The sequence below is a fragment of the Elaeis guineensis genome, chromosome 10, assembly GCF_000442705.2.
Source record: "Elaeis guineensis isolate ETL-2024a chromosome 10, EG11, whole genome shotgun sequence".
NCBI lineage: Eukaryota > Viridiplantae > Streptophyta > Magnoliopsida > Arecales > Arecaceae > Elaeis > Elaeis guineensis.
In genome coordinates, this window is record NC_026002.2 from 1,918,301 (window position 1) to 1,937,511 (window position 19,211).

At 34.5% G+C, this 19,211-nt stretch overlaps 1 protein-coding gene across 3 annotated transcripts in view; it reads left to right on the forward strand.

Moving 5' to 3' along the window:
- LOC105053232 (DNA gyrase subunit B, chloroplastic/mitochondrial) overlaps window positions 1–19,211 on the forward strand; it is a 39,311-nt gene that overhangs the window by 800 nt on the left and 19,300 nt on the right. For all 3 annotated transcript variants that reach the window (XR_012134840.1, XR_012134841.1, XM_010934325.4), the window contains exons 3-11: window positions 1–24; window positions 135–248; window positions 752–808; window positions 6,029–6,130; window positions 8,139–8,289; window positions 8,367–8,443; window positions 12,449–12,556; window positions 16,350–16,420; window positions 16,626–16,767. The exon at window positions 1–24 is cut by the window's left edge and continues 57 nt beyond it. Coding sequence is in view for 1 of the 3 variants with exons in the window: in XM_010934325.4 (XP_010932627.1) it covers window positions 1–24; window positions 135–248; window positions 752–808; window positions 6,029–6,130; window positions 8,139–8,289; window positions 8,367–8,443; window positions 12,449–12,556; window positions 16,350–16,420; window positions 16,626–16,767 (846 nt within the window). In the remaining 2 variants the exon portion in view is untranslated. The remainder of the gene's footprint in view (window positions 25–134; window positions 249–751; window positions 809–6,028; window positions 6,131–8,138; window positions 8,290–8,366; window positions 8,444–12,448; window positions 12,557–16,349; window positions 16,421–16,625; window positions 16,768–19,211) is intronic.

The window sequence follows — 19,211 nt, forward strand, 5'->3', positions numbered from 1 at the left end:
GGACCCCGTGGCTTGCATCATCTGGTATCTCCATATCCTCTTTAATCTGCCTCTCCACTGGCGTAAATTTGGTCTCTCTCTCTCAAATTTTTTTTTGATCTGCTTACTTTTTATCATATGTTTCTTGTTTCTAGGTATATGAAATATTGGACAATGCCATTGATGAAGCTCAAGCAGGTTATGCCTCAAAGATTGATGTAGTTTTACATGAGGATAATTCTGTGAGCATCACTGATAACGGACGTGGGGTATGAGCCTTCCTTTTTCTTTTATAGTCCAAATGTTGATGATAATGAACTTATAAAGAGATTCTCCTTTTATACTGAATTTTGGTGAAACAAAAGAATCTTTTTGTCCAAATGACTTGTGATTCAAATGTGCTCTCTGCTTTGGTTGAAGCTCAAGAGTCAACTGTATCAGAAGTAAACAAAAATACGTAGACAGGGTGTTGAGTCTAGCTTTGTTAAGTGCAAGTAAGAATCCAAAAGAAACAAGAAACACTATAAAAACATAAATGGTATTGTTATCAGCTTTTGATCCGAATCTAGTAGATGTGCTTCATGGTGGTTATTCCATTATGCTATAGCCTCTAGGCTAGACCTGTAGGAACGGAAGTGGTGTTGTTACAAGCTTTTTATCTAGTTCGTTATTCTCAATGCTAGCTATCTGAAACTGATTACACCATATAAACCATCTTTCTATCAGCACATGGTATTTCCATCCATAAATAATATGTTTTCATGCTATGCAGATTCCTACAGACTTGCATCCCGTGACAAGGAAATCTTCCCTGGAGACTGTTTTGACGGTATTCTTTCTCACATAATTGCTCTTCACCTCTTTCAGCTCATTATGTGAGCATGACAGATTATGGTTTTCACAGAATCTTGTACATGATATGATGGGAACTTGTACTGTCTCCCTTTAAATGGGTTTTAGTATGATATAGAACATCTTGCGTCATGTCTTCATCAGCCAATGTTTAATATGATATAATGCACACTACTTTGCCATAGAAAAGCACAACATACCACAAGAGACAGAGGGCATGCTATGGTGCAGTACAGAGGAAATTGTTATTATTATTTTCTAAAAACTGCACATGCACATGCATGCTTCGAAAGAATACTTCTTATAATTGAAATTGCATAATAAATCAGAGAGGTCAGATCAATTGATATAGTAAGTTTTTGGATTTTATATTGTACTTCTGAATTGGCGTAAATATACAGATAACTACTATAATAATTGCAGAATTCGGTTTTATGTGATATCGTGTTTTAATGATGTATAAAATGACACTGATCATATAAAAACATCTAGATCAAATTGGTAGAGTGTGTGACCTCCCTTATGAGAATCTAGAATCCCCTAGATGGCAATGGGAACACTACCAGTATTGAAAATGAAGTAATTTGTACCAATATAAGTTTCACCATTCTGTGAAAAGGTAGTTGATAATGTGTTCAGGTTTTGGTATAATACAATATGTTAGTCTAAGGTCACAATTAATACCTGAATTCTGAAAGTACCATAACAATTTGAAACTACACAATCCAATCCTTGCATTATTTCTATGACCAAAAAACATTACAAAGTCACTGGAGACTGGACTCTAGGATAGGCATCAAATATCATTGTCACTAGAACCCTCCCCAACAACCTCATCATCCTCAAGTAATCATAATTATTTGTGTAGGAAATATCTTCCTCTCCATCCCTGCCCCACGTTGGCTTACAACTATCGTTTGTTTTCTGGATAGACTTGCCTATGTTGCTCCAATTTGATGTCATTTGCAATTCTTTTTTCCTGATTTTTCACCAAGCAATGACCAACCAACTGGAATAAGCAAAGGAAAAAAATGTTGGTTTCCTGTGAGAAAGAACTCATTATATTGCCTAAAAACTCGATTGTACCTTAAAAACTTCAAATTCAATGATTTCTTGTGCTAGACACTTTTCACTAATGTAGAACCAAGGTTTGAATAACCGACTGTACTGTGGTATGATACTCCCCATACTGAGACGCATCAAAGTTCATCAAGGGTGTATCAAACTGTACTGTGCCATGATATTTCAAACCTTGGATAAATCATTAATTAATATGGGGGCATGCCATGGTAGATATCACCCTGAGACGTGAGGCACTCCCTTATACTGCAGTACTTCAAACCTTCTGTAGAACTGCATAAGACAGATAAGAATTGGACTATTGGCCATGGAAAATTTGCGATCTTCTCTGTGTTTTATTGGTTGCACAAAACTCCAAACCAGAATTGTCGCTTCTTATAGATCTTGAACCATAAAGTTGTAGAGACCTAAGAGATAAAAAATACAATGAAATAATTTAACATATTACAAGCAAGAACCTGAAAAAAAAAGGAAGGGAAGAAAGGGTTCTGTGGACTGCTGGGTGAATAGGGCTATCCACCATCCATACCATATGAATCATAGAATTGTAGGCTTCAGTTATTCATGTAATTTGGCCTAAAAATGGAATTTAGGCATGGAATTTGGATTGATTGGCTGGAGGTTAGATCTGAATATCTGATTCAGCTTGCAATTTGCAAGATTTCGATCACAAGATTTTGCAAGATCTTTTTATATTGTTACACAAACATAGCTACTTTGGTTTATATAGCGACATTCTTTCTTAAAAGTATGATGTCCCATATTATGATAAAGTTTGGAAAATATCTTTTGTTGCTTCTTTAATTTTAAGTCCAAGGACTTTTTAAGTACATGTTATAAAAAAGATGTCGGTGTTTTTGTCTTCAATCCTGACTTTCAGCATCATTATCTTTCGTAATTCATATAATCCTGGATATTGCGAGGGATGGAACATAACAGATTTCAAATCCAATGCTCTATGCTATATCTTAGTATCCATAATCCTTGCACATGTTGCTGTTAATGTCTGAGTTTTAAAAGACTTCATACTGTCAACCCCTCATTGGTGCATCTTGCTGTCTTACTTGTACATGGAACTCATCTCTGTACTGCAGGCCATGTCCTTTCCTCCTTTTCAAATATCACTCTGCTTTGCTGCATGACTGTTCACTTAGGTTTTATTATCGATATATTCTAAAAAAAGGATACAATTTTAGCTGTGCCTAGTGACACTCTAGGTGTTGATATATTTTGAAAGACATGGATTGCTTCAGCCAGCCGATGAACCTTTCTCAAATTCTGGGGAAGGATATGCTTCCAACTCTTATGGCATGCTCACTAAATCTTATGTCTATCACTAGTTCAAAGGTTTAGCGATCAGTTGATTTGCTATCTGATATTGGCTCTGTGACTTTCATAATATTGTTGCATTTCTCTCACCATTAAATTATTCAAGATGCAATGATTTACTTTGTTGCTGGTTCTTGTGCATTATATGGAGATTCAACTTTTAAATCAGGCAATTGTTGATTGTAATGGCAACAGAGAAAAGGAGGTCATGTAAGAGTTAGACAGTTGCAAGATCAACCTTGCTGTGTGGATTAGAATGATAGACAATGAAAAGGGTAATTGAATTTGAACATAAGATAGATGTAGCATGATGGTTATGTGGTGGTTCTGTCATGGATAAAAGAAATTTAGGAAGGATTGTTGGCAAATGAAACTTTGGAACAGCATACTGAAAATTTGGAAATTTTATTTATTTATTTTGTCACATTTGCTTCAGAAGTAAGTTATGACATTAGTGAGGATTGGGTTTTAATACTCAAAAGAAGACCGGGGAAGATGTGGATGGAACTAGTAAAAATAAGAAACTTTGTAGGAGAAACATAGCAGATCCTGTAAATTTGAGGATGTCTTCTGATGATGATATTGCTTCTAAGTTCATAATCTTTTATGTTATCAGTCCTAACTTGCACAACATTTTCTGCAGCCATCTTTGTCAACACAATTTTTTTTCTCTTGACTGTGTTTCTTTTGGCTGGTAGTTTAAATGTATCAAAGTTATTTCCTCACAGAAGATAAAAAACCATTTATACAGGTTCTGTTCTCCATATTAATCTGATATTCAACATCTATATATAACTTGTGGTAGGTCATGATTTGTTGACTTGTGATTTTATCGATGAACAACATTTCCATCACTGAATAATGTACTTCTTAGAGTTGTATATTTAAGTAAAAGCTAATGATGATTGCACTTAAGTAAGATCTTGCATGACTGATGATTTAAGAGCATTCAGTCTGCTGCTATTTATGATCAATTTTTTTGACAACTATTTAATCTACTACTAACTTCGTGATGAGTAGTATAAACCTATTAACAAACTAATCCAGGTAGGAGGACAAAGAAGGACTATTTAAATTCCCTTAATTCTTGAAGAAGTTGATCCAGTTCTTAGTTTGTCAAAACCAGTCACAAAGATAGCCAAAGCTTCTATCTACATTGCATTGATCATGTCCTGAAACAAATTTCCCTATTCTTGGAATCTTTTTAAACATTGAACAAGCCAAATGTGAAAAAATTCCTCAATGCATTGACCGTCTAAGACGGTAATGGGAAATATTGATGCTTGTTTTAACATATCTTCCATCCCACGTTGTCTTTGTTCTTGTAGTGCAGGCCATGGATACTCTCCTGACATATCTTATATTGGTCTTTTGAGAGTCATATTATGTGTCATTTTGTTCCAAAAGTCATTACCTTTGAAACCTAGTAATGAGAGTGGTGATGTTTATGGAGGCTTCTGCAGATTTAAAAGAAAAATATAAATGTTTGTCCTCTTGAATGATTACAAGTCAAATGCTTTTGCTTCTGTGGTGCGTATAATTTGACCTTATGAATCCATTTGCCAGATTAGAAAGAGTTGACGAAGGCTAGTTGTTTTGTGTCAATAAGTGTAGAAATATAAATTGAGCATTAGATAACATGGATGCAGAAGATATTTGGAAGAACCAGGAAAAACGGAATTTGATGGTGCGTGGAAGTTAAACCAATATTGCATGAAAATGATACTTGTCACTTTACTGAGATGGTATTGCCATATGCAGTCAAGGCCAGAGAAGGCACCAAATGACTGGGGCACTGATTATGTGCAAGACTTAGAAAGTAAGAAGGGAAAACCACGAGAACCTGCATAGTGTACGAGACAGGAGTAAGAGAAACTTGCATTTGTGGGTTATAATGCTCTTTATAAGTGAAAAAACGGGCAGAAAGATTCATAAAGCCAATGCAAAAAGGATGAACAAGGTGTACTATAGGGCTGAGCAAATAACCGAAATTCGAAGAAACCCACCCAATCCGACCCATATGAAACTGAACCCGTATGAAACCGAACTTGAATCGGGTTGTGATTCGTAAAAAATTCGGTTAATTATGGTCGGGTTCGGTTTTTACATTTTTAACCTGTATAAAACCGAACCCGATCGACCGATATAGTATTTTCAATACTTAGGCTATTTAAAGAATTGGAAATTGACAATTATGACATGTTATGGACTAACTTATGGATGCTATAAAATTATTATATCTTAGTTTCTATATGAATTGAATGGTGTATTGATTTGTGATGTTTAAAATCAACATTGGATCAATATTGAAGTCCAAACCGACACAACCCATCTGAACCCGCTACAAACCATTAACTTCGGTTTCAAACGGTTTATATATGATAAACGGTTGGCAGCGGGTTGGATTTTCTTCAACCCGATTGGGTTTGATCGGATCCAATTTTTCTCTCAACCCGACCCAACCTGATCCGTGCTCAGCTATAGTGTACTGGTTATGGCTGTGAGTATTAAGAAGAATCCAGGCAGCCATAGAGCTGACTAAAGTGGAGCTATTGTGGGGGAGTTAAATCATGCATCTATCCTTTGGGTAGCATTTACTCGATCTTAGACTCAAAGATAGACTAATAAAAGAACATAAATGATTCTAACTTCATAACCTGTAAATATTTTCTTCATGTGATATTTTAGTTAGCATTTATCACTCTATGATAGACTTAAATTATGGAGTTTGGCTTCTGTTTGTTCTCTAGAAAATCCAGGACATCTGACTGCAGCCAAAATTATGTAGGTCTTACATGCTGGAGGGAAATTTGGTGGTTCCAGCAGTGGGTATAATGTCTCTGGTGGATTGCATGGTGTGGGTTTGTCTGTTGTCAATGCCTTATCTGAGGTACTTTTCTTCCTCTCATATAAGTTATGTAATGTTCTATTCCTTTCCATTTCTAGATGATTTTATGGAAATTCTGCTTCATACTATCAGTTTCTTTGTTTTTGTAACTTCACCCATGTGGTACTAAGTAGGCTTGTGGATGATGGCTCACAGCTAAATGTCAACATGGCCAGGATGATTGAAATCCTATCTCATCTAATTTTATAATTTTGTTAATCAAGCTGTTACATATACCCATACATCATTTATTTGTCATTAACTTTTGCTTCCATGATTTATGTTTGCCTAGCATGTGCATGTAACTCTTTTTTTTTTTTTTTGTTTTTGGTGCAAATATAGTCTCATTCTTCAGATATCATTATATTGGTCATTTCATCCTGCCTTTTGATGAGAAGACATTTGCACATATCAAGTCTTATCGAGCTAATGGGTTTTTGAATTTTGTCCATAACCCGCACCTGTTAAAAATCTAAAATTAAATTATGAGTTTTATTTGCTCTTTCATATGAAAACTGCGAGTAGTGATTATAACTTTTTAAGCCATTTCTCTAAACATAGATGATATTGCACATGAATTGATTGGTAAAAAGGTATATATATTCTCTCGTATGTCATGGTTATGGCTGTAATATTGGAAAACCAATAGATAAGCTCATGATGTGAAGGAATGTGCTGGAATTTTTTGGGGCTAATCCTTATAATCAAAGTTATCTTGTATGTATAGGTACTGAAATTGCATGTAAGCCAATGCACTAATCCTGTCTTGGTAGATCGTTGAAATAGATGGAAGAAACAAGCTTTATATGCAATCCTTGCAAAAATGGGGGCACTGCATTAACAGCTTTTCTCGAAATGATCTTGAGATCATTTCCAAGCTGATCTGCAAGAACCAGACGGATATGAAATGTTAAATTTATTTCAATTGACCTGGATGCAAGTGTACTCAGGTCTTGTCCTGAATCTCATAAAGTTTCAAGCAAGTAGTTCTTTTAGTGATTTCTGTGTTCAATAATTAAAGACCTAGATAAACCTTCAAGGTACTGAGTTTTGTGTGTTTTGGAAAGAAATAAGGGCAAAAGAAATGTAGTCATTAACCCTCAATTTAGAGAGTAGAAGCAGGGTTTTCCTCTTATTTTTTTCATAGCACTGTAGTTTGGCCTCGTAAGAAAGCTTTCCTTCTTTCCTGTTTGGAGTGAGCTCCTGTTTTATGTACCATAGTTTAACCTTTATTATGTTGACCTCCTAATAAAGCTTCCCTTCTTTCTTGTGGAGTGGGTTCCCAAATTATTAATGAACTACAGAATCCTAGTTAATAGAATCTAGGTACAAAATAGTATAAATTGTGAAAAGGGTTAAATTTTAGTATATTAACTCCTTTAGTGGTTTGAGAGGGTCATGCGGCTTTAAACAAGTTTAGTGGCTGAGATTTTAGTTCTCGGTGCTGCGTCCTGGCTTAATTTGCTTCTAGGACAGTATGGAACAGGAACTGGATGGTATGGCCTGGACAGATTTAAACAATCATTATTAACAATAATTAAAAGCAAAAAAATTGTGGCCTGGTCCATTCCAACCATTGTCCTGCTTTATCCCAAGTGTCGGGATGCAAGGGGGATGATTGGGACATACTGGTTCGAGAGAGAATTTATGTCCTGCACCTGTCTCAGGTACCATCTTCTTCCTGGAATGATACAGTACTAGTGGGAAGCACCGTTACCCGCGGAACATGAATCTTTGGTGGCTGTCAATGTGTGACTTCAAACATGGTTAAAATATCTGTCATTATATGAAGATTAGGCATTTTATGGCTCATTGGTGCGAAATAAATTTTTCTGATCTTTCCTTAATGTGACCAGAGCTTCAACATGTTGTGGTTGTAGTCGTAAAATCATGTCTTGAACTTGGTACTTGGATTGATCAGTAAAGACGTTGTTCTGGTCACTTGCACAGTTTTAAAATTGTTGATTTTAGGCTGGTTTTGAATTGGCTAAACTCATATCATGTTGAGCAGGCACTAGAAGTTACAGTATGGCGTGATGGGAAGGAATACCAACAAACCTATTCTCGTGGGAAACCAGCAACAGCTTTAACTTGTTACCTTCTGCCAGCTGAATCAAGTGGTCGTCAGGGGACATGTATCAGGTTTTGGCCCGATAGAGATGGTATGCCCTTTTCATTTCTAATATTTGTCCAAAAAAAAAGAAGAATTCTATGATAAGAAAGTGTTTTTTCAATGCAGTATTCACTACTTCCATTACTTTTGAGTTCAACACAATTGCTGGCCGCATACGGGAACTTGCTTTCTTGAATCCTGAGGTTTGAATATTCTTCTTCCCATTCTTGAATGCAACTTGTAATTTTTTTACTGTTTGGTTCTTTTCAATTTAAAATAATGTCATGATCCATGACAAGTTTATTTGAATTACATTTGTTGCCACCTACAGATAGCATAGTTTATTTCTTATTTTGGTAATTATTTTTAAGTTGCAAGGTACAAGTTCTCTTTGACTGTAGTTTGGTTGGTATTACTTTTGTATAAATCCAACAACAACTCCTGTCATGCTTACCTTTTTTCATTAATCAAATGTTCGTCAAGGATGCGTGTCGGGTTTTCTCCTAAAAGAGAAGATGTCTTTTATTCTTTTATATCCAACTCTCCACAACCTAGTGGACAAGGTCGGTGGTACATTGTGTACTTATGCCGATGTGAGATGTCTGGCTGGTCCTCCTGTCCAATCATCACTGGATTTTCAGTTGTTTCACCTAAGGATCCACTCAAAACAAGACCAATGTTGAATTGCTAGTATCTAGATTTTTCAATTGCAGATAATAAGCCCCAGTATTGCTTTTGATGGTGGCTCTAAGGCTCATAAGTATCAAAAGGAATTTTTATGATGTTTACTAGGCCTTTGGTCATGTCATAACATCGGCTGCTTTTTCCCCCCTTCTTCCTTTCTCACCTGTTATATAAGTTGCTTGTTTTGAGCTAGTTGAATGAGGGTCAATGGGCAGGTTAGCTTGAAGGTTTTCAATCTTGCTTGGTGTTAGGCATTCTCAGGCTTTATTTCAAAATTGTGAGTCTGAGCTTTTAGGCCTATTTTTTTATCAGACCAAGCATGTCCATCAATTACATACTTCGTTGTGCCTTTTCAAGGAGACATATCTTGAAGGGTTCATTTATTTGGTGTATGTCTGATTATGGGCCAATAGGACGCAATTTGTCGACTCTCGGAAGTCATTTATATACAAAAATTATTGTAGAGAAAAATAAATTTTATCATGTTTGGCTGGTGGAAAAATTACTTTGGAAAACGACATCAGAAAAGATTACTATCTTTGATTGGAGGTAATTTTATATGGCAATATTGCAAAATTTCCAACAATGCTCTTGAATAAACAATCGAAGTAACAACAATTTTTTTTTAGTCCATTTGTTGGCCATTTATGACCTACTTACATAATCACAGTCGATGATAGCTATTCCGAATATTAAAATTATATTTACATGAGTTAATAAATATTTTTAAATTAATTATACATATATTAGAAAATATATTTCTTATTATAAATAAAATTTAGTATGTTTTGGTATATGAATAAAGATATTAATTATAAATAAATCCTATGTTAGATTTATTGATACTTAATAAATATTTGTTAGTTATTTATTAATAATTAGTATTTATTAATAAATATATTAATATATGATTAGTATAATTAATATAATATAAGTGAGCGTATTTTCATAATCTTATATAGGAGTATTGCCAAATTTTTAGCAATGCCCTTGATACATAATCGCAGTCGATATTAGTTATTTCGAATATTAAAATATATTTATATGAGTTAATAAATATTTTTATATTAATTAGACATGTATTAGAAAATATATTTCTTATTATAAATAAAATTTAGTATGTTTTGGTATATAAATAAAGATATTTAATTATAAATAAATCTTATGTTAGATTTATTGATACTTAATAAATATTTGTTAATTATTTATTAATAATTAGTATTTATTAATAAATATATTAATATATGATTAGTATAATATATTAATATAATTAATATAATATTAATATAATATAAGTGAGGGTATTTTCATCAAAAAATAATAATTTTAGATCACGTCCACTTAATAATCTAATGTGGAAAAAAAAATACCACCCCCTGGCTGTACTGTATTTATTTCACATTCTCTTTGAAAACTAGACATGGGATCCATCATTTATTTTTCCATCTCTTTCATTCACTTTTTGTATGAAACATGGTAATTCGATGCGGGATTTATTTTCCCATTCCAGATTACCCCCAACCAAATGGGCCCTAAGAACTTTCCATAATGTCAATTTAGGCTATGTAGAACTTAAATATGTGTAGACCTCAACATTTACATTTGTGAGGTATAAACTTGTTAAAGACCCATGAACAAATGAAAGTCAAATTTAATTGCAGCATGTCTTCTCTTGGTCTAGGATCTCTAGACTTGAGATAAAGCTAGACTTCTTAAATGGAATTCTCATTGAGATGTAAACTTGCTCAAGTTTTCTCTTTCATATAGTGGTAGTAAGCTTTGAATGGTTGGATGCCCATTTAGTTATCTCGCCTCTACAAAAGTATCATACAACCCCAAATATTACGTATTTCATATTACACTAACTTCATTGCATAAATCACTAGTTCCAACCTTATGACTGGTCGATAATCAATTTGATAAGACAAAAGGGTTAATCAGTTTAATAAACAAATGCAACTTACTTGCTTACCCTTTTATACATAAAAGTTCATTTTCTTGGTTAGTTGAAAGGACATATAATTGATTGAATTCTTAAGTGAAGATTATTTTTTAACAATTATATAGATGCATTGGAAAATATTATTCAACTATAAATCAGTCAAGTTAGAACAAAAGATTTTGATATGTGTTTTTTTTGGGAGGTTTAATTGTATGGATCTTTTGTTATGATTGATGGGCCAGTGTCCCCAGTTTGCCTTATTCTAAATCTTGGATTTATTATATTAAGAATGGGAAGATAATTCAAGCTGTTTTTAATGGGGATTAGAATGGACTGGATGATGTAGAAAGGTGATGTCAAAGAGTTTTCTTATGGATGCCATTGTGATTACGCAAATGAAAAATGATATAAGGCACTATATAGGCTAGCTAGTGAATGTGAGTTTGAGGCAACAAAAAGGGTCCATGGATAATGTAAGCATAGATGAGGATATTTGGAAGGTGTCTTTGGAAAGGGGACGAATAAAGTTGGTTGCACCAATTGAACATGAGATTTATGGGGAACAATTCTATGAAAATATAAAATATTCTGACATTTATACATAATTATTTTACAAGTTCTCTATAAAATAGATAATTCTTGATTTTTTTTGACTATATATTTTTATTTTAAAAATTAATTTCTAAAATATTTTAATACAAATCCAATTGGATGAATGATCTAGATCATTGGCTGGGTTGGTCTTTGTGTGAGTTTGTTAATTATGAGCTAGACCCTGACCTAACTAGCTGTCTCATGCAATCTTGATATTGGATTCTGTACCCATCCTTTATGACTATGTCATTTATGTTGGTTTTCATTATTGAAATCTTCTCTAGATCCGGTTTATATCCTAATAATATTCAACTTATATCTGTATTTGAATATGATTCATATCCATATTTGTATAAAAAATACGGATATGAATAGAGACACACCAATACCTGGTCTGTATCCTGTCTGTCCAAATAACAGCTTTTGGCAGGCCTTTTGGGGTGAGGTCCTAGATCATCAGGTGCATTTAGATTTGTTTTTTTTTTTTTTTTAAATTTAAATTGTCTGATTCCGCGGTCAAGAATAACAGCATAGTTCCGTAGCTTTGTTGGATGTGTGGTGTTGATTGTGCCACTTCAATGAAGCTTTCTTTTCCAAAATGGAATATGCATTTGTTTGTTCATATTTATTCGATATGCTACATTTACATGATAAAACCTTTGTACTATCTGTAATTAAGAATTTATGAGAGGATTTGCACGTAAACGGGCATGAGATGCATATTAACACATTATTATGGATAAAGGTTTTCGGTGTATAGACATGCTTGTGTGCAAGCTTACTCGAAGTTTCTGCTCCACCTTGAGTGAGATACTATCTTATAAACCACTATCCGTTCATTGTATTAATTTTTGACTTATTTCTTTTCTGTGTATGTCTAAGTAGATTCTGTCCTCAATAAGTTCCATTAAGTTGCCTGTCATTTTCTAATTGTCCTTGTGGTAGTACCTCACAAATGTTGTTATCTCCATTTCTATTCTACTTGCAGCTTACAATCACTCTGAAAAAGGAGGAAGGAGACTCGAAGGTGCAATACAATGAATATTGCTATGCTGGTGGCTTGGTAGAGTATGTGAAATGGTTAAATGCAGATAAGGTATGCAATTCTTAAACAATGAAATGCAACAATAATGGTGAGATTGAGTACTTAGAAATCCCACAATATTGAGCCTCATGTCATATACAAGGCCAAAAAATATAAATCCATCATAACATGATATATGGTACATATTGACAAGTAGCAATGTCGAGTCAGAATAGACTAAATGTCTAGCAATAATAACATATACGAGATTTTATTCAAAATTATAAACTAACTTAATTCATTCAGTTATAATTTCATACAGTTCTCACATATTCTTAGACAAATTTTAATCAAGCAAATATAAAGATAAGACTAGATCGCACTGAATTCCATACTTTGCTTCTAATTACACTCCCAAAAGATATTATTATGCTAATCTTTAAGTTCTTGGAACTGAAAAAAGAAAAGCAAAATAACGAGTGACGGGACGGACTGTCAGAGGCTGCAGAGGGACTACCAGAGGAAAGCCTACCCCCGCTAGCTAACATAGATATTTATTCTCTGTGCACATATTCTTTATTTAGAATTTGTTCCCGACCAGGCCAGGTCGAATCAGGCATTCACCCCAACATTACCCAGTTGTGCGGCTGTTGCTGAGCAATTTTTGTCAACAAACAAGATATTTCACTATTGACATGAGACCCAAGACTTAACCTAATAAGTATTTTATTGGATTGGAAACTTCAGTTCAAGCATATCATAGATAAAACTTTTTCAAGCCTTTTAAGTCGAGCTTGTTGTAAGGCTAAAGCTGTTTTGCTAGTAGAGGCAGAACAAAAAGTTGGAAAGCAGTCGGTCTTTTCGGTAAGTCAGTGTTGCAACTCTTATTGAATACCTAGAATCGGATAGCTTTCATAGCCCCGATCCAGTTGCATTCGATTGGAATTGAGAGAATAACTTGCTCTTTTGTTTTATCAATTTGGTTCTCTTCTCCTGCACAGCCCAGCAAGTAAACAACAACCTTAACCCGAGGATGAAGCAAGTACATTATGAAAGGCTTTTAACAAACTATTGATGCATAAGACATTTTCACGATCAATATTTCACATACAAATATTTCGATATAGGAATATAAAACTATTTTCTGAAAGCAATTCTTCACATTCAATTCCTAAGAACTTTTGTAAGTTGGATTCCAAAGGCCAACATATCACTTATACAAATATTTCCAATGAACAACAAAGCATTTTGTAAATCAATATTACACCATGTAATTCTAATAAGTTATAAACTATTTTTCAAGCCAATAGTTAACAACACATCAGTCTTTGAGACTATGGCCATAGTATCCCTGCGACAGGGCCCAATATGCCGCATTTAACCCCTGTAGTTGGTCCAGTGTATTGTATTTAAACCTTGCGAATAGGTCCATTATACTGCATTTAACCCTTTAGAGAATAACCAAAGTGCCAATATATAACCCCCTATCGACAAGGTCCAAAATCTAGGTAGATTGAGGAAGGCCAAGGCAAGCACACAAAATCCAATTGTTGTACCCATACCATTTAATTCTGTTTTTGAATTTATGAAAAAAATGGCTCATCAGTTTATGAAATTCTTAATTATACATGAGTTTCCAGTGATTCAGATATTTCTTGTAAACATGACATTAGTTCATAATTATGATTGCACATGAATTTCAAATTTAGCTAAGAGTTTCAATGATATGATAATCTCTTGCTTGATCTGATTTACTATGATATTATACAATTTTTAAAGCATTTTGAAATAAATCATAATTATATATTTAAGAGATATATGGTAGAAGTATACTTTAGCTAGGTTGAGGTTTCTTATCTCTAAAACACCAACAATTAGATTTAACTACTTCACAGAAATCTCTCCGGCACCGAAAAGTCCAAAATCACATGTATACCAAAATAGCACCACATTAATATTCCATAATAATTTCAAAATATTCTTGGAAACTCCAATTTCTAAAGAAAAATGTCCATTATAACATAGAAAGTGGTTACTCTTTTGAGCACCAGGCCGCTAATGTTCCTATTTTTTTCCTCCACATAGAGAGAGTGTGGAAATCAGAGGGAAATGGGGATGAGAGAGAGTAGGGGTGAGAGATGAGAGAGAGTGAGAGTGTGTGACAGTGAGAGGGGGAAAAAGAGGGGAAAATAAGGGATGAGAGAGATGGAGGGAAAGGTGGTGGAGGGTTACACGGTGGAGAAAACAAGGGGCGTGCCTCTGTATAGAGAAAGATGGGCACCACCTCAAGTGGCCTCAATAAGGCCTGGCCATGGGGCCTATGTATTACACTAGTAGTAGGGGATGCGGCCCCTTTTTAGAGAGGTGCATTGCCTTAGGCGGGCTCGATAAGACCTAGCCATGGGGCCTGGTTATTACACCAATAATAGGGATGTGGCTTTGCACTGGTGCTTGGTGATTGATTAGTCCAATTAATAACAGTCAATGAGTCACCTTCCAGCCATATACACCGCCAAGATGACCTGAATCGCATAGCACAGTCCCTCCCAAGTTCAAAGCTTGGCAACTGGCACTGTGGTTCGGCAAGGGATTGCTGGAATATGCATTCATTTTTGGCAAGCTAGATAGAGTACCCCCTAAAACAGATAGGGACATTGAGTTCAGAGGCAGTTGCATACAGATTAGAGTTCTGGAGTGTTTCCCCTTTTTACCGAAATGGGATGGAGAGGAAGCCAAGTTTGTGATCTGTTTGGATAATTGCCGGGCATGCCACTGTTTGTCACTGGATCAAAAAGACAAGTAGATGGATTCAGATATATTGACCTTCAAGGACTTATAGCTATTGGAATGCTACCTATGCTGTTGAAGGTTAAAAGCTAATTAAAAGAAAATAAAAAGATGAAAGATAAAACCAAGCTGATAAGTCATGGATTAACTCTACCAAAAGGGTCCCTTTTTTGTTTTATAACTTCATATTTATACTTCCCTCATCGTCAAGTTCCTTTGCCGACTGCTCGAGTACATCTTCTCTTCCATTTCACTATGTGTTCTGGTTGGTTACCACAACTATCCTATTTTCTTCTTTGTCAATTGCTAGCTTTAACTTCAAATTTTAAATTCTCCTTCCAATTCTCACATCATATTGTCTGGTAACCACCATGGAACCAATTTTTCGTTAACACTTCTGGGTATCCGTATTAGGCCTGCAATACAGTGGTATGTGAATTGAGTGCTTATTTAGCCTTTTATGTGTTCTCAACCTGCTCGGTCAGTTTCTTGTAACGTAGGCCTATCTTTTGAACCTTCCGTGTTTGGCCTATTCTCTTAGCTTACATTCTTTTGGTAGATATATCTTCACTAAGGTTTCTGGGCCTGTTCTTGCCGGCACGGCTCATCCTTGAGTAGGATGCCTTGGTATTTGACCCCATTTTTCTGGGTGGAACTTGTCGGCCTACTTTTAATGATGTCATGTGACAGTTGTTTTGGAAATGATCTGCGATATGCTGTCTGTCGTTTTTACAGCACATCTCTGGATTTCAGTCTTTGCTCAAGATGTAGTGTAAACACGGAAAGGATTAAGCAGTTGATTACAATGGAGATATCATCTCTTAAGGATGTGGTTTGAGCCACACTTTTCCAGCAAAGTTGCAGTTGGAAAGAACATGATCAATGGATTCTTCAATGTTTATGCAAGAATCATAATGATGCTGAAAATATTGTCTCCAGCTTTTTTGGCCTGAAAATTATATTGTCATTAGAAATCCATTGGTTCTAATCATACTTCCTTTTGTTATATACAGTGTGGTATTTAATTTTTTTTTATATGAATTATGCTATGGATGATAATGCATTGCTATGTTGCCAGAAACCACTTCATGACACTGTAGCTTTCAGAAAAGAGGTAGATGGAATCACAGTTGATGTAGCCCTCCAGTGGTAAAGCATTTTATCCTTGCATGCTAATTTGTCAATAATAAGGCTTTAGATTATTACAAGCTTCTAACATGCGTTATATTGACACAAAGTATATCTCAGTTTGTAAGTATCCATACTGCATTTTTTGATGTTTTTTAGCTTAATGTTACATTTGCATTTTTGAAATAATCTTGTTTCAGTTCTTATTAATTGCCATCTCAAACAGGTGTTCTGATTCATATACTGATATGGTGCTGGGGTATGCTAATAGCATCCGTACAATTGATGGTGGCACCCATATAGATGGGATGAAGGCTTCATTAACTAGAACAATCAACAACCTTGGAAAGAAGTCCAAGGCAATCAAGGTAATTGTTTTTGTTGTGTTGGTGATACTTTATTGCTCATTACAAAAAGTTGCTTTATTTTTTAGGTTCTTACCATTAAATTTGACTACTAGTTTGTGACGATGATGATGATAATAATTAAGGGCCTAATAAACATTTATAATTTAGGTTAGGGAAGAATAAAGGTTTAAATTTTTTGAAGGAATTTACTTGGTTTTAGCTTATTGCAGAAGAATTTCTATATCTATTTTTTACATTTGCTTATAAGTTATAACTTAAGATAAGCAAGAAAATTTGTCATTTTGCATTTTATCAAAGCAATTTTAAGTCTATTTTTCTTGTTTGTCGAATATGGGATGCTATGTTAGTTGTTTCTACCTGATCTACTCATCCTAGCCATGGATTTTATGAAGAAGTTGGATTAGGTCAAAATCGGCGAAAACCTAGCATGGTTAATAGCTGATAGGGATGTGAAGTGGCTACTAGAACAGGTGTAACTTTCAAAATGTTCATCAGAATTGCTATTATGACCCCAATCTAGAATAAGCATTCATAGCGCTGCAAGCCGTTGATGAATTAGAAGGCGATCAACTCAAAGTTTGAGCCTCAAGTTCCATCATTTTGAGAGTTGACAAGTTCCGAGCAGAAAACTACCATTTTTGGAACTTTTCCTTAGCCAATTACTATTTTTGGGTTATTTTTGGTGATTTTTTTTGATGTAGTACTCTTGGTAATCCTTTTAGCATTTCATTATATAAAAGGCTCAATGGCTTGCAAATAGAGCATGGTCGAACTACTTCAAGTACAATTCATGGTGTTTTGTCGACTTTTCCTATCCTCGTTCTTTCTGTATGTGTTTTGCTCATTCTGAAATTGCCTTTTTAGATATTATTTCTTGTAGTCCTCTGTATGACATTAAAAAAAAAAATGATATTACTATCCCCTCCGAAAGGCTAATCTTAATTTTCATAAATATGTCAGTCTCTTTATGGCTACCCTTGTTTCTTCATGGCCTTGTCTATCATCCTAAAATTCTGAAAGCTTGTACTTAGAAGTTGTGTTTTTAGGTTCAGGTTTACTCCATCTGATCTTTTGCAAAAGTGCTATTTTAACATTCTCCACCATTATCGTCTGGTCTTAATATCAAACTGGTTAATGTACTTGCATTCCATGTGCTATGGCAACCTTTATTCCTTTGGAGGACTTTCTTCTTTAGCTATCATCTTTGAATGTGATTGCATATGATTTCCAAGAATAGCCTAGTCAAGTTTTGTGAAGTTCTTACATGAATTCATTATGGGAATCAGTATAAGCAACATTCTAACAAGCCTTTATGTATCTATTGTTATTGTTTGGTCATGTAATGCTATTCTTGGGAACTGCTATAGCCTCCTTAGAACATATCAAATCAAGAACTCAAGCTTCAGCTGCAGAGAGAGAGAGAGAGAGAGAGAGAGAGAGAGAGAGAGAGAGTATTAGTAGGTTTACGCTTTGACTCAAAAGTAAAGAATTGCATGTTAAAAGAATGCCCGGCACTACTCTAGTTTATTATATTTACTTGATGTACTTGATGGTAATCTTTCACATGAAACAATGTGCCATGTTTTTAATAATTTATTTATCAACTTATCAAAATGGAAAAGAATAAATGTGGATATCAGATAGAATATGAAGCTTCTAAGTTCTAACATCATGAAGCTTCTATTTCATTAAAATTTGTTTTCATGAGATAATGTGTTTTTAGTAAAAATGAAAAGGAAAATTTTATAGAATTTTGCTCCAGAAATTACTTCAGTGTGAATCAATTTTAGTCACATGAAATTCAATGCAAGCATTCATGTTAAAGGTTAAGAATTTGCCCAAACTTTCAAATAAAAACAGAAAATAACTATAAAGAATCAACATTTTATATTCTTCTAAGCTAATTGTTCCACATAATTCAGACTTTTGTAAATTGTAAAAAGAAATTGCTTTTCCATATGCTATGATGAGAGAAATTTCACACTTCATTTTTATTCTCAAACGAATTTAAATTAGTGTAAAAATATAATCTTCTTTATCCAGTTGTTTATCTCCCACAAACAGAGTTGTCTATTAGCTCAAGAATATGAATATATCACCTGGAAGCTAGGAAGTACAGATACGATATGGGACACAGTTATGGTACAATATGGATGCGGAGATACGACAAATTCTTAAAAATATAGCATCCATTTTGCTATACGGATACGGGGTACGGTACGATATGGATACGTATCCGACACTGATATGACAGCCATTTTGCCGTGTCCATGCTTCCTAGCCTTGAAGAGAGTGCCCTGTGTCCTGGACTAATTTCCTTTAGCTTTAAGGTAAAGACAACTGAAACTTGGGAAGTAGGTTTGTCTTGGTTGCAGCTGAAGGTGATTGTTTCAGCCTAACATTAAAGCCATGATTCAAACCAGGATCCATTTTGTGGTATTGAG